We start from the raw sequence: 23,112 nt of genomic DNA on the forward strand, positions 1-23,112 counted from the left end.
GGTGATGACTGCCTTGTTATGGTGATACCCACTGACAGATGGCAACACGACATATTTACAAACACGAAACTGATTAGCTACCGTATCTGACAAGACTGTCCTGTAGTTGTTCATGTGACTGTTGTTCTAGTGTTTTAGTTTGTCTTTCTATGTGTCTAAATAATGTGTCTAGCTAGAATCTGGCTAGCTAACATTAGTGTAAGTCAGTCAAGGCTCAGAACATTTTGATCTTTGTGGTTTCTGGTCGGCCACTCCATTTAACGTATTGTAGTCTTTCATTGAAAAACAAGGACACTACACTTACCATAATTTGATAGAGGATGGAAGGAAAATTCTGTGACGTGGTGATTAAAGTCAATGGCATCGACTTCAACGCACACAAGAATATCCTTTGCGGCTGCAGTCCATATTTCCGGTGAGTGTCTTAACTTTGTGGGGATGTGGCCATGATGGATGGCAGGGATTCACTTGGCATGGATCCAAAGGATAATCAGAAGAAAATAGCCAGATCCTACAAGAGCTTACACATTGTTCTTTGTGGCAGCAATGATACATTCTATAAAAGATAGCATGCAACTATTGATTCATAATATTTGTGTACCCCTCTTTATATTGTCATATACTTGCAGAGGGTGTTTATTATATAGCTGTGCTGTATTGAAAAGAGTATTGAGAAAATCTGGTACAGTATATGGATGATTCCTGACCATCATATCCCTCCTCTCTAAACCCTGACCCACAGAGCTCTCTTCACAATTGTCTGGAACAACATAGAAAAGCGGGTGTACAATATTCCTGGTGTGTCACCGGACATGATGCGTCTCATTATTGAGTATGCCTACACACGCTCTGTGCCTGTCACTGACGAGAATGTGGAGCAGCTTCTGGTGGCTGCAGATCAGTTCTCTGTCATGGGCATTGTGCAAGCCTGCTCTGACTACCTAGAGGCCCAGCTGTGCCCGGAGAACTGCATTGGCATCTGTACGTTTGCAGACTTCTACTCCTGCTATGAGCTGAGGCGCAGGTCCTCTCTCTTCATCCTGCATCACTTTAAGGAGATGGTGCGTAGCTCCGAGGAGTTCCTAGAACTCTCGCTGTGGCAGTTTCGTGACATCATTGAGAAGGACGACCTGAATGTGAAGCAGGAAGATGTAGTGTTTGAGGCCATCCTGTGCTGGATTGGCCATTCTCCTCAAGACCGCGAAGCCCAGATCTCGGTGCTGTTGCCTAAGGTGACTGAGAGTTGGACAACACACGTAACACGTAAATGTTTGATGCATTTCATAAAGGCTGCCGACTGCATTCTGTGTCCATATCTGTCTGTGTCTGTTTGCTTAGGTACGCATGGCCTTGATGACAGCAGACTACTTCATGAACAATGTGAAGAATAATCCACTGGTGAGAGCCAATGATGACTGCAAGCCCATCATCATCAACGCACTGAAGGCCATGTTCAGCTCTGACAGCAGCAACCCTCTGACCCGCCCTCGCCTGCCCTATGCCATCTTACTGGCCATCGGTGGTTGGTGTGGTGGCAGCCTCACCAATGGCATTGAGGCGTATGATGCACGGGCTGACCGATGGGTCAATGTGACTCGAGAGGAGGAGAGCGCACGGGCCTTTCACGGTGCTGCCTACCTCAATGGTTTTGTGTACTGCGTGGGAGGCTTTTACGACGTTGACTACTTCAGTAGTGTGCGCAAGTTCAACCCAGTCACACACACTTGGCACCAAGTGGCACCCATGCACTCACGGCGCTGCTGGGTCAGTGTGGCTGTGCTGGGTGGCTGCATCTACGCCATGGGCGGCTTTGATGGCTATGTGCGACTCAACACTGCTGAGCGCTATGAGCCTGAGACCAACCAGTGGACACTCATCTCACCCATGCATGAGCAGAGAAGTGATGCCAGTGCCACCACACTTTTTGGAAAGGTAAGTGGAATAGGTAAGACTAACTGTACCTGGAACACAACTTGATAACTATTGTACAATGAATCTATTAAAAAGCCAGGATGGATGAATTTACAAGTTGCCTTAACTCTAGGTATACATATGTGGTGGTTTCAATGGGAATGAGCGGCTGTGTACAGCAGAGTGCTTCAACCCTGAGACCAACCAATGGACTCTGATCGCCCCCATGAGAAGACGACGTTGTGGGTTGGGGGTCATCGCCTATGGGGAGCAGGTCTATGCGGTGAGACCTACATAAAAATACACAATAAATCTATGCTCAAGTTCTGATATTCTGTTATTGACCCACATTTCTCCTATCCTCTCTTAGGTGGGCGGCTTTGATGGAGCCAACTGTCTGCGACACGCAGAGTGCTACAATCCCCAGACCAACACCTGGCGCGCAGTTCCCACCATGTTAAACCCACGGAGCAACTTTGGCATCGAGGTGGTGGATGATCTTCTGTTTGTGGTGGGCGGTTCACTGTGCTTCACTGGCACAGGTACAGATACCTGCAATGTGGAGTGCTACGATGAGAAGACAGATGAGTGGCATGACGCCCATGACATGGGCATCCTCCGCAGTGGCGTTAGCTGCTGTGTGGTGCACGGACTACCCAATGTGCTCGAGTATGCTGCCCCGCGAGATACCCTGCAGAACCCCCGGGAGGAGCTCAAACTGTCCACCTCCAATAGCATCCTTACTGTCTGACACCATATCTACCCACCATTACCCCCCATCCCTACATGACCCGGTCCTGCCCACTGCAGTCCATCTGGGCAGAGACAGAAACCATCCAAATAAATCCTTCAAGTGCCCATGGAAATCACATAACATTTCTGTCTTTCTTATTGCTTCTATCAGGCCGGGTGGTACAATAATTTTTCTACAATGAACGTATAAGGGAGGCTTTAATTGAATGCTAGTTTGCAATCATGTCTTAACTTTGCTGGGCAAGCCCATGCCCATTAATGTCCATCAATACGTGTATATCTGACGTCTACATGTAAATACCCTCCAAACAAAAGACGAATGTTATCGTTTGCCTTGAAAGATGCATACACATATTGGGCTACACAACAATCATGTAGATTAGCTATCCATTTCAACCCCACATTCAAGACAGATCAGGCATCAAGGTTATATTTAAAAAGTTACTTTGTTGCCCCCTAGTGGGTATTGAATGCAATATGTCATCTGTACAGTTATGTGCTGCTGAACTATGAGTGCGGATAATGATATTGTCAATGGGACTCCATCTTGGAGGACAGTAACTATCCTGTTTATTTGTTTATATATTGTTAGATGTTGAAATGATTGTCAACCCTGTTGCAGATTACTGGACTGATCTGGCTAATCTGCCAGTGGTCGCTATTGCACCTACATCACAGAATTGACTTGGTGTGGTCAACTTCATTATCTGGCAGCGACTAGAGGCCTTTCTTTCCTGACATCTTACCATTTCAATCATGTCCTTTGAGCATTATTGCTTTATGCCCATAGTACGTCAAATCCAATTTGTATGAAAACAAAACAAGCATCTAAAAAGGTCCAGGGTCAGAGTTTCTGAACTCAAACCAAACCTAACTACCTCATCTGTATAAATTATTGATATGTATTTTGTGTGTTTCATAACAGCTGTGTTACTGTGTGTGTGTGCGTGCGTGCGTGTGTGTGTGTGTGTGCGTGTGTGTGTGTGTGTGTGTGTGTGTGTGTGTGTGCGTGCGTATGCATGTGTGTGCGTGTGTGTTTTGTGTGAAAAAGGGACAACATCATTGACAAAGTGATGGAGCGCTATTCTCACAGCAGGAGGAAGCAGGAGGACAATTTCAAAAAAGTTCAGGTGAAACATGAAAATAAACACACTCAAAAGCAGACCCTAAATCTAAAATGTCAAATACCACACATGATTAAAGTTCAAGGGGTCATATCCGTTTTACCTCTAAAAGAATGGGAAACAAAACCATGTTGAAGTGGAAGTGTGCTTCAAAGCAAAACTGACAATGGAAACATATTTACTTCTTTATGCTATTAGTGGAAGATGGGTCATGGTCATGTGTGATTACAACACAGTGGGTATTTCTCTCCTCAAGACTCCCTTAGTGTCCTGCCTCTGTCATCACAGTCTTGTTCTCTTTGGACTGCAAGAACTTCAATAAGATAAGTACAGCATCATGGCTCAAATACCCAATGTGACAAACTCTTATGAGCATACACTGCTGCTCTCTGGTGGTCAGAGTGGGATTGATGTAACCAGCAGGGCTCAAACTGGGGATCTCTCCGCTGGATGACCTAAGATTCTACCATTAGGACATCCATTTGGACTGGCAGGGCTACTCATCACGAGAGCTACACTGCCACTACACACTACACCATGCACACTACACACTACACCCTGCACACTGCACACAAGGGAGAGGGGACATCTGTACATCCAACAACTCAGGGAAAACACACCACTGTCCAACTGCATGTGTGTAGGCTTGATCTTAGTGGAACATCAAAACCTTTGAGTTTGAGTGTATGAAGCTTGATCTGTGTAACAATGCATCATGACATGTTGATCTATCATCTTTGAGCCTTTGGTGTTCAGTGTGATCTCCCTGAGACTAGTTTACACAGTAAATACAGTGTGCATTGAACTACAGTACATCTACATTCCTATGTCTAACATTAATCTGGTTATGAATGAAGTATCTATAATCATCATCATCAATATCATCATCTTCATGGTAAATGCCCTCCAGAGACTCTTCTCTTACCCCATGGCTTCAACATCCCCAGAGAGACTAATTTTAGAGGCAGTGGTCCCCTCCTCTCTCTCCCCAGAGAGACTCATTTTAGAGCCAGGGGTCTCCTCCACTCTCTCCTCAAAGGACCTCTTGCTGTAAACCTGAACAATGAACACACGCAGCACATTAAAGGAGACCAAAGTTAAAAACTGTGAAGTGAGAAACTACAGCATAGGAAAGGGACATGAAAGTATGCTGATACTGTATATACAGTATCTCTCTCTCCTGAAGCTAACAAGGGATATTTACAATGTCTCTCTATAACCCTAAAAGTTAACTTTGATCACACAAGCCCATTTTTACATAAAAAAGACATACAGTAAACCAACTAATTGACCCTTCATAGAGGAGTGTATTCAACAGTCTTCTGTCAGTCTTATAGCTCTGCTGATTGGTCAATAGTGACCTTTGTAAAGACTGTTGACTAGTCTAGACACAGTCATTATTATCTATTATTATCTAGGGCCTCATGTAGTTGAACCTACTAGATCACAGTCAGCTGGACAAAATCAGGTTGAGGCTTTCTTAACAGGCTGGTCACATACAGTTGGCTACTGTAGTATGTTAGGGCTACATCATTTTTTGAGATGATACAAAGGCATGCAAGTTTATTCCAATCATATTAAACAGTGAAAAACTATGAAAAACACCAACTTACGGTTATGATCTGTCTCCCACATCAGTGCTCAGCTCTCTGTCTTGCTCCTCACTGATACAGCTCTCCCCTGTATGAACTAGTCTGTCCACATTGTATCACCTCATTGTGTCTGTCTGTATGTATGTATGTATGTATGTATGTATGTATGTATGTATGTATGTATGTATGTATGTCTGAGACACATGACAGGCTGACAGCTATCACACTTAATGTGTCACCATGGGAGGGGTGGGGCAAGATATTTCTCATCCAATGAAATGATTGTGTGTGAAAACACAGGTGGTTCAAACACAGATACAACCCCCAAAAATAAATAAACTTTTGCCAGTCATAAATTCTCATTTCAACATTATTCTTTTTAATGACGTTTTTTTCTTCTCCAAGTATTTGGTCATTTAAACATTTAAAAGAATTGAGTATACATGATCGCAACAATAAAGAACTTATAGGGATAGGAGGATGGAACTAGAATACTTTGCACATATCAGAGACCCTCTGGAGCTCTTCCTGGTTCACTGCTTCTCAGGAGGCTGTGTCTCTGGTCGTCGTGGTAACGTTGTGTGTCGTCACAGGGTGACCAGTTCTGGTCGCCGTGGTAACGCTGCGTTGACACCAGAGTCTCCCAGACGGGGGGGGGGGGGGGGGGGGGGGGGGGCGAGGTGTCTAAGGTCATGACACCTCGGAGACTTGGAACCTCAGAGTGAAAGGTAACCGAGGCTTCCCATTGGTGGATTCTGACACCCTCTGAGTCAGAAACTCGGGTATCATCTTTGTACAACGAGTTTCCAAATGAGACATTTCAAAGTGGTAATTCAGACACATGTCGTGAACGCACCACGAGTGTTCCTCCAACAGTCTGTGTCTCCTGGCAACAACTCTCTCCAGTTACAACATCCAGGAATTCTGGAAAAGGCAAAAAATAACAATCATTTCAGTCCCAAGCCAGGTACATCCTGGAGGGGGCAGGGTAGAGAGGATATTTTAGTTTTCTTGTTGTTGTTGTTGTTGTTGTTGTTGTTGTTGTTGTTGTTTTTGCAGTAGAGTGTTCTAGAAGCAGTAAGAACAGTAAGTGGAAGTCATGCCAGTGTCACGAACAGTCCCATCATCCCTAGGGAGGGAAAGGGGGGGGGGCTTCAGGGTTGCTCCCATCTCCTCCACCTCTATCAGTCCCTCCGTACATCCATCAGACGCCTGCGATGGAGGTCAGTTTGTCTGTCTGTGCGTCTGTGTGTCTGTCTGTCTGTCTCTCTAGGTCTGTCTGTCTGTCTGTCAGTCTGCCTGTTTGTCTGTCTGTCTCTCTGTGTGTGTGTGTGTGTGTGTGTGTGTCTGTCTGTCTGTCTGCCTGTGTGTCTGTCTCGCTACCTATATGTCTGCCTGTCAGTCTGTCTGTCTGTCTGTCTGTCTGCCTCTGTCTGTCAGTCTGTCTGTCTGTCTCTCTCTGTCTGTCTGTATGCGTGTCTCTCTGTCAGTCTGTCTGTCTGTCTGTCTCTCTCTGTCCGTCTGTTTGTCTCTCTGCCTGTGTCTGCCTATCTGTCTGTCTGTCTGTCTGTCTGTCTGTCTGTCTGTCAGACGCTAGTGATGGAGGCCAGGGTCGGGGGCTTGGTCAGCTTGTCCTTCTGCGCGGAAGCAGGGGGTTGTGGGATAGCGCGGAAGTTGAAGGGCGGGCCGACGCTGGTCAGGTGACCGGGGATCATGTGACGGGGGCTCAGGACTGCAGAGTTCTGACGTCTGTTATTCTCCGTCATGATGCTGGAGGTGTTGGAGGCAAGGCTCTCACGAGTCCTGGAGGAGGGGGAGGGGTTGGAGGGAGGAGGGTGAGAGGAGGGGAGGGAGGAGGGGAGGGGTGGGAGGGAGGAGGGTGAGAGGAGGGGAAGGAGGAGGGGAGGGGTGGGAGAAGGGGAGGGTGGGAGGAGAGGGTGGAGGAGAGGGGTTGGTGGGAGAGGTAGGAGGGGAGGAGAGGGTTCAAACTGTTAACTTTTAAAAAGCAGTTAGTCTGCCTTTAAGAACAGGTTTTTTGTAAATAACAATACGTGTACAATACACAATGTCAACTTATCTTCTCTTACCTAATGCAGACATTTTAATTGTTTCAGTAATGGTTAAGCACATCCATATCGGATGATGACATAATGGTTACCATATTTTCAGGGCTGACAGAAAGGGTAGAGGGGGGCAGGGGGGTAATATCAACACAGCTAATATCAAAAAAAGAGACGACCATTTTTGACAAATGTAAATGTACTCTGTGGGACTGTAAATGTAAATGTACTCTGACATTATACTAACAGACACCATCAGTACACAGCCAGTGGAGGTTTTGCACAGGGTGTTTTTAGTGATCCCTGTACTAATAAAGGCATTAGACATGTAGGAATACAACAAACAAGGTCACGCTCATCAACAAAAGGAATTTTCAGAAAAGTTAATGAACATGATTTATATCTAAGTGACCCAGAAAGAGTATCCTCCATTTCTGAGCCTGACTTGGCTCTTGGTGACTCCTCAAATGTTTCTAACTCTGTCACAGATGAACATGCTCCATATAGGCTTCCGGTTGAGACACGGACAAGATGGCAGCATAAAGAAGGCTCTCCCGTTCAATTACGTTCTTAAAGTCCCTCAAAACGCCCTAGCGCCCTCTATTGGCCAGCCGATATCTATCAATATCTACCGCCACTGGAAGCAGGTTGAGGCAGAGAACGGAGTAACACGTGTAAGTAAAATATATGTGTGTGGTTACTATCGGTAAATCTATTATAGCTTTCTAAAATATTCAGTAAAGGAAATATCTTCCCCAACCAGATCCACCGAACCTTGAAAGACCTGTAGCCCCTGAAGTTACACGTCTGCTGCTATTTGCCGAAGGCAACGTCTCGGTGAGTTCTACTGAGATGCTACGGTGTTATTGAAACGTGTATGAAACGTGCTGTGCTGATAAAAAGAGACTATCAACTTAGTTATCAAGTTAGACTGACTGAAATGATGTGATAACGTCCTAAACGTTAGCATTATCAACCGTTAGCTTGTTAACATTAGCCACGCTTTTACCCTCTATTACCCTCTACCCTTAGTAATTGCAGGGTGATGACTGCCTTGTTATGATGATACCCACTGACAGATGGCAACACGACATATTTACAAACACGAAACTGATTAGCTACCGTATCTGACAAGACTGTCCTGTAGTTGTTCATGTGACTGTTGTTCTAGTGTTTTAGTTTGTCTTTCTATGTGTCTAAATAATGTGTCTAGCTAGAATCTGGCTAGCTAACATTAGTGTAAGACAGTCAAGGCTCAGAACATTTTGATCTTTGTGGTTTCTGGTCGGCCACTCCATTTAACGTATTGTAGTCCTTCATTGAAAAACAAGGACACTACACTTACCATCATTTGATAGAGGATGGAAGGAAAATTCTGTGATGTGGTGATTAAAGTCAATGGCATCGACTTCAACGCACACAAGAATATCCTTTGCGGCTGCAGTCCATATTTCCGGTGAGTGTCTTAACTTTGTGGGGATGTGGCCATGATGGATGGCAGGGATTCACTTGGCATGGATCCAAAGGATAATCAGAAGAAAATAGCCAGATCCTACAAGAGCTTACACATTGTTCTTTGTGGCAGCAATGATACATTCTATAAAAGATAGCATGCAACTATTGATTCATAATATTTGTGTACCCCTCTTTATATTGTCATATACTTGCAGAGGGTGTTTATTATATAGCTGTGCTGTATTGAAAAGAGTATTGAGAAAATCTGGTACAGTATATGGATGATTCCTGACCATCATAAACCCTCCTCTCTAAACCCTGACCCACAGAGCTCTCTTCACAATTGTCTGGAACAACCTAGAAAAGCGGGTGTACAATATTCCTGGTGTGTCACCGGACATGATGCGTCTCATTATTGAGTATGCCTACACACGCTCTGTGCCTGTCACTGACGAGAATGTGGAGCAGCTTCTGGTGGCTGCAGATCAGTTCTCTGTCATGGGCATTGTGCAAGCCTGCTCTGACTACCTAGAGGCCCAGCTGTGCCCGGAGAACTGCATTGGCATCTGTACGTTTGCAGACTTCTACTCCTGCTATGAGCTGAGGCGCAGGTCCTCTCTCTTCATCCTGCATCACTTTAAGGAGATGGTGCGTAGCTCCGAGGAGTTCCTAGAACTCTCGCTGTGGCAGTTTCGTGACATCATTGAGAAGGACGACCTGAATGTGAAGCAGGAAGATGTAGTGTTTGAGGCCATCCTGTGCTGGATTGGCCATTCTCCTCAAGACCGCGAAGCCCAGATCTCGGTGCTGTTGCCTAAGGTGACTGAGAGTTGGACAACACACGTAACACGTAAATGTTTGATGCATTTCATAAAGGCTGCCGACTGCATTCTGTGTCCATATCTGTCTGTGTCTGTTTGCTTAGGTACGCATGGCCTTGATGACAGCAGACTACTTCATGAACAATGTGAAGAATAATCCACTGGTGAGAGCCAATGATGACTGCAAGCCCATCATCATCAACGCACTGAAGGCCATGTTCAGCTCTGACAGCAGCAACCCTCTGACCCGCCCTCGCCTGCCCTATGCCATCTTACTGGCCATCGGTGGTTGGTGTGGTGGCAGCCTCACCAATGGCATTGAGGCGTATGATGCACGGGCTGACCGATGGGTCAATGTGACTCGAGAGGAGGAGAGAGCACGGGCCTTTCACGGTGCTGCCTACCTCAATGGTTTTGTGTACTGCGTGGGAGGCTTTTACGACGTTGACTACTTCAGTAGTGTGCGCAAGTTCAACCCAGTCACACACACTTGGCACCAAGTGGCACCCATGCACTCACGGCGCTGCTGGGTCAGTGTGGCTGTGCTGGGTGGCTGCATCTACGCCATGGGCGGCTTTGATGGCCATGTGCCAGTCAACACTGTTGAGCGCTATGAGCCTGAGACCAACCAGTGGACACTCATCTCACCCATGCATGAGCAGAGAAGTGATGCCAGTGCCACCACACTTTTTGGAAAGGTAAGTGGAATAGGTAAGACTAACTGTACCTGGAACACAACTTGATAACTATTGTACAATGAATCTATTAAAAAGCCAGGATGGATGAATTTACAAGTTGCCTTAACTCTAGGTATACATATGTGGTGGTATGAATCGGAATGAGTGGCTGTGTACAGCAGAGTGCTTCAACCCTGAGACCAACCAATGGACTCTGATCGCCCCCATGAGAAGACGACGTTGTGGGTTGGGGGTCATCGCCTATGGGGAGCAGGTCTATGCGGTGAGACCTACATAAAAATACACAATAAATCTATGCTCAAGTTCTGATATTCTGTTATTGACCCACATTTCTCCTATCCTCTCTTAGGTGGGCGGCTTTGATGGAGCCAACTGTCTGCGACACGCAGAGTGCTACAATCCCCAGACCAACACCTGGCGCGCAGTTCCCACCATGTTAAACCCACGGAGCAACTTTGGCATCGAGGTGATGGATGATCTTCTGTTTGTGGTGGGCGGTTCACTGTGGTTCACTGGCACAGATACCTGCAATGTGGAGTGCTACGATGAGAAGACAGATGAGTGGCATGACGCCCATGACATGGGCATCCTCCGCAGTGGCGTTAGCTGCTGTGTGGTGCACGGACTACCCAATGTGCTCGAGTATGCTGCCCCGCGAGATACCCTGCAGAACCCCCGGGAGGAGCTCAAACTGTCCACCTCCAATAGCATCCTTACTGTCTGACACCATATCTACCCACCATTACCCCCCATCCCTACATGACCCGGTCCTGCCCACTGCAGTCCATCTGGGCAGAGACAGAAACCATCCAAATAAATCCTTCAAGTGCCCATGGAAATCACATAACATTTCTGTCTTTCTTATTGCTTCTATCAGGCCGGGTGGTACAATATTTTTTCTACAATGAACGTATAAGGGAGGCTTTAATTGAATGCTAGTTTGCAATCATGTCTTAACTTTGCTGGGCAAGCCCATGCCCATTAATGTCCATCAATACGTGTATATCTGACGTCTACATGTAAATACCCTCCAAACAAAAGACGAATGTTATCGTTTGCCTTGAAAGATGCATACACATATTGGGCTACACAACAATCATGTAGATTAGCTATCCATTTCAACCCCACATTCAAGACAGATCAGGCATCAAGGTTATATTTAAAAAGTTACTTTGTTGCCCCCTAGTGGGTATTGAATGCAATATGTCATCTGTACAGTTATGTGCTGCTGAACTATGAGTGCGGATAATGATATTGTCAATGGGACTCCATCTTGGAGGACAGTAACTATCCTGTTTATTTGTTTATATATTGTTAGATGTTGAAATGATTGTCAACCCTGTTGCAGATTACTGGACTGATCTGGCTAATCTGCCAGTGGTCGCTATTGCACCTACATCACAGAATTGACTTGGTGTGGTCAACTTCATTATCTGGCAGCGACTAGAGGCCTTTCTTTCCTGACATCTTACCATTTCAATCATGTCCTTTGAGCATTATTGCTTTATGCCCATAGTACGTCAAATCCAATTTGTATGAAAACAAAACAAGCATCTAAAAAGGTCCAGGGTCAGAGTTTCTGAACTCAAACCAAACCTAACTACCTCATCTGTATAAATTATTGATATGTATTTTGTGTGTTTCATAACAGCTGTGTTACTGTGTGTGTGTGCGTGCGTGCGTGCGTGCGTGTGTGTGTGTGTGTGTGTGTGTGTGTGTGTGCGCGCGTATGCATGTGTGTGCGTGTGTGTTTTGTGTGAAAAAGGGACAACATCATTGACAAAGTGATGGAGCGCTATTCTCACAGCAGGAGGAAGCAGGAGGACAATTTCAAAAAAGTTCAGGTGAAACATGAAAATAAACACACTCAAAAGCAGACCCTAAATCTAAAATGTCAAATACCACACATGATTAAAGTTCAAGGGGTCATATCCGTTTTACCTCTAAAAGAATGGGAAACAAAACCATGTTGAAGTGGAAGTGTGCTTCAAAGCAAAACTGACAATGGAAACATATTGACTTCTTTATGCTATTAGTGGAAGATGGGTCATGGTCATGTGTGATTACAACACAGTGGGTATTTCTCTCCTCAAGACTCCCTTAGTGTCCTGCCTCTGTCATCACAGTCTTGTTCTCTTTGGACTGCAATAACTTCAATAAGATAAGTACAGCATCATGGCCCAATGTGACGAACTCTTATGAGCATACCCTGCTGCCCTCTGGTGGTCAGAGTGGGATTGATGTAACCAGCAGGGCTCAAACTGGGGATCTCTCCCCTGGATGACTTAAGATTCTACCATTAGGACATCCATTTGGACTGGCAGGGCTACTCATCACGAGAGCTACACTGCCACTACACACTACACCATGAACACTACACCCTGCACCCTGCACACTGCACACAAGGGAGAGGGGACATCTGTACATCCAACAACTCAGGGAAAACACACCACTGTCCAACTGCATGTGTGTAGGCTTGATCTTAGTGGAACATCAAAACCTTTGAGTTTGAGTGTATGAAGCTTGATCTGTGTAACAATGCATCATGACATGTTGATCTATCATCTTTGAGCCTTTGGTGTTCAGTGTGATCTCCCTGAGACTAGTTTACACAGTAAATACAGTGTGCATTGAACTACAGTACATCTACATTCCTATGTCTAACATTAATCTGGTTATGAATGAAGTATCTATAATCATCATCATCAATATCATCATCTTCATGGTAAATGCCCTCCAGAGACTCTTCTCTTACCCCATGGCTTCAACATCCCCAGAGAGACTAATTTTAGAGGCAGTGGTCCCCTCCTCTCTCTCCCCAGAGAGACTCATTTTAGAGCCAGGGGTCTCCTCCACTCTCTCCTCAAAGGACCTCTTGCTGTAAACCTGAACAATGAACACACGCAGCACATTAAAGGAGACCAAAGTTAAAAACTGTGAAGTGAGAAACTACAGCATAGGAAAGGGACATGAAAGTATGCTGATACTGTATATACAGTATCTCTCTCTCCTGAAGCTAACAAGGGATATTTACAATGTCTCTCTATAACCCTAAAAGTTAACTTTGATCACACAAGCCCATTTTTACATAAAAAAGACATACAGTAAACCAACTAATTTACCCTTCATAGAGGAGTGTATTCAACAGTCTTCTGTCAGTCTTATAGCTCTGCTGATTGGTCAATAGTGACCTTTGTAAAGACTGTTGACTAGTCTAGACACAGTCATTATTATCTATTATTATCTAGGGCCTCATGTAGTTGAACCTACTAGATCACAGTCAGCTGGACAAAATCAGGTTGAGGCTTTCTTAACAGGCTGGTCATATACAGTTGGCTACTGTAGTATGTTAGGGCTACATCATTTTGTGAGATGATACAAAGGCATGCAAGTTTATTCAAATCATATTAAAAAACTATGAAAAACACCAACTTACGGTTATGATCTGTCTCCCACATCAGTGCTCAGCTCTCTGTCTTGCTCCTCACTGATACAGCTCTCCCCTGTATGAACTAGTCTGTCCACATTGTATCACCTCATTGTGTCTGTCTGTATGTATGTATGTATGTATGTATGTATGTATGTATGTATGTATGTATGTATGTATGTATGTATGTCTGAGACACATGACAGGCTGACAGCTATCACACTTAATGTGTCACCATGGGAGGGGTGGGGCAAGATATTTCTCGTATAGGGATAGGAGGATGGAACTAGAATACTTTGCACATATCAGAGACCCTCTGGAGCTCTTCCTGGTTCACTACTTCTCAGGAGGCTGTGTCTCTGGTCGTCGTGGTAACGTTGTGTGGTGACCAGTTCTGGTCGCCGTGGTAACGCTGCGTTGACACCAGAGTCTCCCAGACGGGGGGGGGGGGGGGGGGGGGGCGAGGTGTCTAAGGTCATGACACCTCGGAGACTTGGAACCTCAGAGTGAAAGGTAACCGAGGCTTCCCATTGGTGGATTCTGACACCCTCTGAGTCAGAAACTCGGGTATCATCTTTGTACAACGAGTTTCCAAATGAGACATTTCAAAGTGGTAATTCAGACACATGTCGTGAACGCACCACGAGTGTTCCTCCAACAGTCTGTGTCTCCTGGCAACAACTCTCTCCAGTTACAACATCCAGGAATTCTGGAAAAGGCAAAAAATAACAATCATTTCAGTCCCAAGCCAGGTACATCCTGGAGGGGGCAGGGTAGAGAGGATATTTTAGTTTTCTTGTTGTTGTTGTTGTTGTTGTTGTTTTTGCAGTAGAGTGTTCTAGAAGCAGTAAGAACAGTAAGTGGAAGTCATGCCAGTGTCACGAACAGTCCCATCATCCCTAGGGAGGGAAAGGGGGGGGGCTTCAGGGTTACTCCCATCTCCTCCACCTCTATCAGTCCCTCCGTACATCCATCAGACGCCTGCGATGGAGGTCAGTTTGTCTGTCTGTGCGTCTGTGTGTCTGTCTGTCTCTCTAGGTCTGTCTGTCTGTCTGTCTGTCAGTCTGCCTGTTTGTCTGTCTGTCTCTCTGTGTGTGTGTGTGTGTGTGTGTGTGTGTCTGTCTGTCTGTCTGCCTGTGTGTCTGTCTCGCTACCTATATGTCTGCCTGTCAGTCTGTCTGTCTGTCTGTCTGCCTGACTCTGTCTGTCAGTCTGTCTGTCTCTCTCTGTCTGTCTGTCTGTATGCGTGTCTCTCTGTCAGTCTGTCTGTCTGTCTGTCTGTCTGTCTCTCTCTGTCCGTCTGTTTGTCTCTCTGCCTGTGTCTGCCTGTCAGTCTGTCTGTCTGTCTGTCTGTCTGCCTCTGTCTGTCAGTCTGTCTGTCTGTCTCTCTCTGTCTGTCTGTATGCGTGTCTCTCTGTCAGTCTGTCTGTCTGTCTGTCTCTCTCTGTCCGTCTGTTTGTCTCTCTGCCTGTGTCTGCCTATCTGTCTGTCTGTCTGTCTGTCTGTCTGTCTGTCAGACGCTAGTGATGGAGGCCAGGGTCGGGGGCTTGGTCAGCTTGTCCTTCTGCGCGGAAGCAGGGGGTTGTGGGATAGCGCGGAAGTTGAAGGGCGGGCCGACGCTGGTCAGGTGACCGGGGATCATGTGACGGAGTTCTGACGTCTGTTATTCTCCGTCATGATGCTGGAGGTGTTGGAGGCAAGGCTCTCACGAGTCCTGGAGGAGGGGGAGGGGTTGGAGGGAGGAGGGTGAGAGGAGGGGAGGGAGGAGGGGAGGGATGGGAGGGAGGAGGGTGAGAGGAGGGGAGGGAGGAGGGGAGGGGTGGGAGAAGGGGAGGGTGGGAGGAGAGGGTGGAGGAGAGGGGTGGGTGGAGGAGAGGGGTTGGTGGGAGAGGTAGGAGGGGAGGAGAGGGTTCAAACTGTTAACTTTTAAAAAGCAGTTAGTCTGCCTTTAAGAACAGGTTTTTTTGTAAATAACAATACGTGTACAATACACAATGTCAACTTATCTTCTCTTACCTAATGCAGACATTTTAATTTTTTCAGTAATGGTTAAGCACATCCATATCGGATGATGACATAATGGTTACCCTATTTTCAGGGCTGACAGAAAGGGTAGAGGGGGGCAGGGGGGTAATATCAACACAGCTAATATAAAAAAAGAGACGACCATTTTTGACAAATGTAAATGTACTCTGTGGGACTGTAAATGTAAATGTACTCTGACATTATACTAACAGACACCATCAGTACACAGCCAGTGGAGGTTTTGCACAGGGTGTTAGTGATCCCTGTACTAATAAAGGCATTAGACATGTAGGAATACAACAAACAAGGTCACGCTCATCAACAAAAGGAATTTTCAGAAAAGTTAATGAACATGATTTATATCTAAGTGACCCAGAAAGAGTATCCTCCATTTCTGAGCCTGACTTGGCTCTTGGTGACTCCTCAAATGTTTCTAACTCTGTCACAGATGAACATGCTCCATATAGGCTTCCGGTTGAGACACGGACAAGATGGCAGCATAAAGAAGGCTCTCCCGTTCAATTACGTTCTTAAAGTCCCTCAAAACGCCCTAGCGCCCTCTATTGGCCAGCCGATATCTATCAATATCTACCGCCACTGGAAGCAGGTTGAGGCAGAGAACGGAGTAACACGTGTAAGTAAAATATATGTGTGTGGTTACTATCGGTAAATCTAGTATAGCTTTCTAAAATATTCAGTAAAGGAAATATCTTCCCCAACCAGATCCACCGAACCTTGAAAGACCTGTAGCCCCTGAAGTTACACGTCTGCTGCTATTTGCCGAAGGCAAAGTCTCGGTGAGTTCTACTGAGATGCTAAGGTGTTATTGAAACGTGTATGAAACGTGCTGTGCTGATAAAAAGAGACTATCAACTTAGTTATCAAGTTAGACTGACTGAAATGATGTGATAACGTCCTAAACGTTAGCATTATCAACCGTTAGCTTGTTAACATTAGCCACGCTATTACCCTCTATTACCCGCTATTACCCTCTACCAGTGGCGGGCGGTGCATTTCACACCTAGGCCTTCAGTGATGTCCGACACATTCCTACCTGAATTATTCTACCTCTTAATACCATCGTTATGACGCCATGGCTCTAGAAACTAGACAGAAACACAGTATAACCGGGCGTTGCATCACCTTAACATAGTCAGACAAGTACAACAGAGTTATATTAATATTTCCGAAGCATTTTTAATCAATAAATCCGCATTTACAATGAAGAGTGTTAAACTAACATCTTTAAGATCGCTACATTACCCACGTCTGTCGTCTCGTCCACCATAATAGCGACAAAGGGTGCCTTTTTAATCTCCATTTTGATCTCTTCTTCCATCACTTCAGCAATAGCAAAAATCAGGTCGTTTTGTATTTTGCCTGACGTCCCAGTAAACACTTTGTTTGTGGACAGGTGGTAATGTAAATCTGGGTTGTTTTCAGCCAGAAAAGAAAGAAGCTCAACGTAGTTTCCTCTGTTTGTGGACTTGGCACTTTCATTGTGTCCCCTAAATGAAAGTTATTGTTTACCCAAAAACAGGACACAATCGATCAGTATTATCGATCAGTCAACGAAAGCTTTCGTTGTGAGGCTCCGTTTCCCTGCGCACTTTCAAAAGTTTCACATCTACCGGCATAGTTCCGCATCTCAATAGTGAATATCAATAGTGCGTATCAATAGTGCGTAGCAATAGTGCGTATCCAATCAAAAGACGTGCTGGGTGCTGACATCATTGAGCCTTACAGCAGGCGCCGTTGTTGTTTTTGCTCGCATCTACGTAGGTTTACTAGGTACGCCACAGGTTTTCTCGTTCCAATGTTAAGTTACAGGTCGAATCCGCAGCACCGTTTAATGTGAAGGCGGGCAGATTTTTGAGCCCCCTAGCAACACATTTTGATTGGATAAAAGCTCTAACATAAAGGCCAGCCCTCCAAATCTCAATCGGAGACTGGAAGCAGCGCAACCAAGAGGAAAGCTATGAAATGAAGAGAATAGACTATGGGGAATCATTAATACATATTTGTGGAAAATATATATTAAAATAAAATGTATATTCTGATGATGTTTAGGCCAGCAGAGAAGGCCTTGCTGGCCCTGACGGCACACCACTGCCCTCTACCCTTAGTAATTGCAGGGTGATGACTGCCTTGTTATGATGATACCCACTGACAGATGGCAACACGACATATTTACAAACACGAAACTGATTAGCTACCGTATCTGACAAGACTGTCCTGTAGTTGTTCATGTGACTGTTGTTCTAGTGTTTTAGTTTGTCTTTCTATGTGTCTAAATAATGTGTCTAGCTAGAATCTGGCTAGCTAACATTAGTGTAAGACAGTCAAGGCTCAGAACATTTTGATCTTTGTGGTTTCTGGTCGGCCACTCCATTTAACGTATTGTAGTCCTTCATTGAAAAACAAGGACACTACACTTACCATAATTTGATAGAGGATGGAAGGAAAATTCTGTGACGTGGTGATTAAAGTCAATGGCATCGACTTCAACGCACACAAGAATATCCTTTGCGGCTGCAGTCCATATTTCCGGTGAGTGTCTTAACTTTGTGGGGATGTGGCCATGATGGATGGCAGGGATTCACTTGGCATGGATCCAAAGGATAATCAGAAGAAAATAGCCAGATCCTACAAGAGCTTACACATTGTTCTTTGTGGCAGCAATGATACATTCTATAAAAGATAGCATGCAACTATTGATTCATAATATTTGTGTACCCCTCTTTATATTGTCATATACTTGCAGAGGGTGTTTATTATATAGCTGTGCTGTATTGAAAAGAGTATTGAGAAAATCTGGTACAGTATATGGATGATTCCTGACCATCATATCCCTCCTCTCTAAACCCTGACCCACAGAGCTCTCTTCACAATTGTCTGGAACAAAAAGCGGGTGTACAATATTCCTGGTGTGTCACCGGACATGATGCGTCTCATTATTGAGTATGCCTACACACGCTCTGTGCCTGTCACTGACGAGAATGTGGAGCAGCTTCTGGTGGCTGCAGATCAGTTCTCTGTCATGGGCATTGTGCAAGCCTGCTCTGACTACCTAGAGGCCCAGCTGTGCCCGGAGAACTGCATTGGCATCTGTACGTTTGCAGACTTCTACTCCTGCTATGAGCTGAGGCGCAGGTCCTCTCTCTTCATCCTGCATCACTTTAAGGAGATGGTGCGTAGCTCCGAGGAGTTCCTAGAACTCTCGCTGTGGCAGTTTCGTGACATCATTGAGAAGGACGACCTGAATGTGAAGCAGGAAGATGTAGTGTTTGAGGCCATCCTGTGCTGGATTGGCCATTCTCCTCAAGACCGCGAAGCCCAGATCTCGGTGCTGTTGCCTAAGGTGACTGAAAGTTGGACAACACACGTAACACGTAAATGTTTGATGCATTTCATAAAGGCTGCCGACTGCATTCTGTGTCCATATCTGTCTGTGTCTGTTTGCTTAGGTACGCATGGCCTTGATGACAGCAGACTACTTCATGAACAATGTGAAGAATAATCCACTGGTGAGAGCCAATGATGACTGCAAGCCCATCATCATCAACGCACTGAAGGCCATGTTCAGCTCTGACAGCAGCAACCCTCTGACCCGCCCTCGCCTGCCCTATGCCATCTTACTGGCCATCGGTGGTTGGTGTGGTGGCAGCCTCACCAATGGCATTGAGGCGTATGATGCACGGGCTGACCGATGGGTCAATGTGACTCGAGAGGAGGAGAGCGCACGGGCCTTTCACGGTGCTGCCTACCTCAATGGTTTTGTGTACTGCGTGGGAGGCTTCAGTAGTGTGCGCAAGTTCAACCCAGTCACACACACTTGGCACCAAGTGGCACCCATGCACTCACGGCGCTGCTGGGTCAGTGTGGCTGTGCTGGGTGGCTGCATCTACGCCATGGGCGGCTTTGATGGCTATGTGCGACTCAACACTGCTGAGCGCTATGAGCCTGAGACCAACCAGTGGACACTCATCTCACCCATGCATGAGCAGAGAAGTGATGCCAGTGCCACCACACTTTTTGGAAAGGTAAGTGGAATAGGTAAGACTAACTGTACCTGGAACACAACTTTTGTACAATGAATCTATTAAAAAGCCAGGATGGATGAATTTACAAGTTGCCTTAACTCTAGGTATACATATGTGGTGGTTCCAATGGGAATGAGCGGCTGTGTACAGCAGAGTGCTTCAACCCTGAGACCAACCAATGGACTCTGATCGCCCCCATGAGAAGACGACGTTGTGGGTTGGGGGTCATCGCCTATGGGGAGCAGGTCTATGCGGTGAGACCTACATAAAAATACACAATAAATCTATGCTCAAGTTCTGATATTCTGTTATTGACCCACATTTCTCCTATCCTCTCTTAGGTGGGCGGCTTTGATGGAGCCAACTGTCTGCGACACGCAGAGTGCTACAATCCCCAGACCAACACCTGGCGCGCAGTTCCCACCATGTTGAACCCACGGAGCAACTTTGGCATCGAGGTGGTGGATGATCTTCTGTTTGTGGTGGGCGGTTCACTGTGGTTCACTGGCACAGATACCTGCAATGTGGAGTGCTACGATGAGAAGACAGATGAGTGGCATGACGCCCATGACATGGGCATCCTCCGCAGTGGCGTTAGCTGCTGTGTGGTGCACGGACTACCCAATGTGCTCGAGTATGCTGCCCCGCGAGATACCCTGCAGAACCCCCGGGAGGAGCTCAAACTGTCCACCTCCAATAGCATCCTTACTGTCTGACACCATATCTACCCACCATTACCCCCCATCCCTACATGACCCGGTCCTGCCCACTGCAGTCCATCTGGGCAGAGACAGAAACCATCCAAATAAATCCTTCAAGTGCCCATGGAAATCACATAACATTTCTGTCTTTCTTATTGCTTCTATCAGGCCGGGTGGTACAATAATTTTTCTACAATGAACGTATAAGGGAGGCTTTAATTGAATGCTAGTTTGCAATCATGTCTTAACTTTGCTGGGCAAGCCCATGCCCATTAATGTCCATCAATACGTGTATATCTGACGTCTACATGTAAATACCCTCCAAACAAAAGACGAATGTTATCGTTTGCCTTGAAAGATGCATACACATATTGGGCTACACAACAATCATGTAGATTAGCTATCCATTTCAACCCCACATTCAAGACAGATCAGGCATCAAGGTTATATTTAAAAAGTTACTTTGTTGCCCCCTAGTGGGTATTGAATGCAATATGTCATCTGTACAGTTATGTGCTGCTGAACTATGAGTGCGGATAATGATATTGTCAATGGGACTCCATCTTGGAGGACAGTAACTATCCTGTTTATTTGTTTATATATTGTTAGATGTTGAAATGATTGTCAACCCTGTTGCAGATTACTGGACTGATCTGGCTAATCTGCCAGTGGTCGCTATTGCACCTACATCACAGAATTTACTTGGTGTGGTCAACTTCATTATCTGGCAGCGACTAGAGGCCTTTCTTTCCTGACATCTTACCATTTCAATCATGTCCTTTGAGCATTATTGCTTTATGCCCATAGTACGTCAAATCCAATTTGTATGAAAACAAAACAAGCATCTAAAAAGGTCCAGGGTCAGAGTTTCTGAACTCAAACCAAACCTAACTACCTCATCTGTATAAATTATTGATATGTATTTTGTGTGTTTCATAACAGCTGTGTTACTGTGTGTGTGTGTGCGTGCGTGCGTGCGTGTGTGTGTGTGTGTGTGTGTGTGTGTGCGCGCGTATGCATGTGTGTGCGTGTGTGTTTTGTGTGGAAAAGGGACAACATCATTGACAAAGTGATGGAGCGCTATTCTCACAGCAGGAGGAAGCAGGAGGACAATTTCAAAAAGTTCAGGTGAAACATGAAAATAAACACACTCAAAAGCAGACCCTAAATCTAAAATGTCAAATACCACACATGATTAAAGTTCAAGGGGTCATATCCGTTTTACCTCTAAAAGAATGGGAAACAAAACCATGTTGAAGTGGAAGTGTGCTTCAAAGCAAAACTGACAATGGAAACATATTTACTTCTTTATGCTATTAGTGGAAGATGGGTCATGGTCATGTGTGATTACAACACAGTGGGTATTTCTCTCCTCAAGACTCCCTTAGTGTCCTGCCTCTGTCATCACAGTCTTGTTCTCTTTGGACTGCAAGAACTTCAATAAGATAAGTACAGCATCATGGCCCAATGTGACGAACTCTTATGAGCATACACTGCTGCCCTCTGGTGGTCAGAGTGGGATTGATGTAACCAGCAGGGCTCAAACTGGGGATCTCTCCCCTGGATGACCTAAGATTCTACCATTAGGACATCCATTTGGACTGGCAGGGCTACTCATCACGAGAGCTACACTGCCACTACACACTACACCATGCACACTACACACTACACCCTGCACACTGCACACAAGGGAGAGGGGACATCTGTACATCCAACAACTCAGGGAAAACACACCACTGTCCAACTGCATGTGTGTAGGCTTGATCTTAGTGGAACATCAAAACCTTTGAGTTTGAGTGTATGAAGCTTGATCTGTGTAACAATGCATCATGACATGTTGATCTATCATCTTTGAGCCTTTGGTGTTCAGTGTGATCTCCCTGAGACTAGTTTACACAGTAAATACAGTGTGCATTGAACTACAGTACATCTACATTCCTATGTCTAACATTAATCTGGTTATGAATGAAGTATCTATAATCATCATCATCAATATCATCATCTTCATGGTAAATGCCCTCCAGAGACTCTTCTCTTACCCCATGGCTTCAACATCCCCAGAGAGACTAATTTTAGAGGCAGTGGTCCCCTCCTCTCTCTCCCCAGAGAGACTCATTTTAGAGCCAGGGGTCTCCTCCACTCTCTCCTCAAAGGACCTCTTGCTGTAAACCTGAACAATGAACACACGCAGCACATTAAAGGAGACCAAAGTTAAAAACTGTGAAGTGAGAAACTACAGCATAGGAAAGGGACATGAAAGTATGCTGATACTGTATATACAGTATCTCTCTCTCCTGAAGCTAACAAGGGATATTTACAATGTCTCTCTATAACCCTAAAAGTTAACTTTGATCACACAAGCCCATTTTTACATAAAAAAGACATACAGTAAACCAACTAATTGACCCTTCATAGAGGAGTGTATTCAACAGTCTTCTGTCAGTCTTATAGCTCTGCTGATTGGTCAATAGTGACCTTTGTAAAGACTGTTGACTAGTCTAG

The 23,112-nt window shown here is 45.4% G+C and overlaps 2 protein-coding genes across 2 annotated transcripts; both read left to right on the forward strand.

The window, feature by feature from the left end:
- Positions 1 to 812: 812 nt before the first annotated feature.
- On the forward strand, positions 813 to 2,662 carry LOC308160771 (kelch-like protein 10; the record flags this gene model as incomplete). The annotated part of the gene is made up of 4 exons (XM_080534712.1): positions 813 to 1,232; positions 1,339 to 1,932; positions 2,045 to 2,194; positions 2,282 to 2,662. 4 exons carry the CDS (start codon positions 813 to 815, stop codon positions 2,660 to 2,662), a joined length of 1,545 nt encoding a protein of 514 aa, XP_080390838.1.
- Positions 2,663 to 9,294: 6,632 nt separating this feature from the next.
- LOC308160772 (kelch-like protein 10) lies at positions 9,295 to 11,138 on the forward strand (the record flags this gene model as incomplete). Its single annotated transcript, XM_080534713.1, has 4 exons — positions 9,295 to 9,714; positions 9,821 to 10,414; positions 10,527 to 10,676; positions 10,764 to 11,138. The coding sequence occupies 4 exons, from the start codon at positions 9,295 to 9,297 to the stop codon at positions 11,136 to 11,138; spliced, it is 1,539 nt and encodes a 512-aa protein (XP_080390839.1).
- Between the last annotated feature and the right edge of the window lie 11,974 nt (positions 11,139 to 23,112).

This window comes from Nansenia antarctica, assembly GCF_963989245.1.
Source record: "Nansenia antarctica genome assembly, chromosome: 6".
NCBI classification, from domain to species: domain Eukaryota; kingdom Metazoa; phylum Chordata; class Actinopteri; order Argentiniformes; family Microstomatidae; genus Nansenia; species Nansenia antarctica.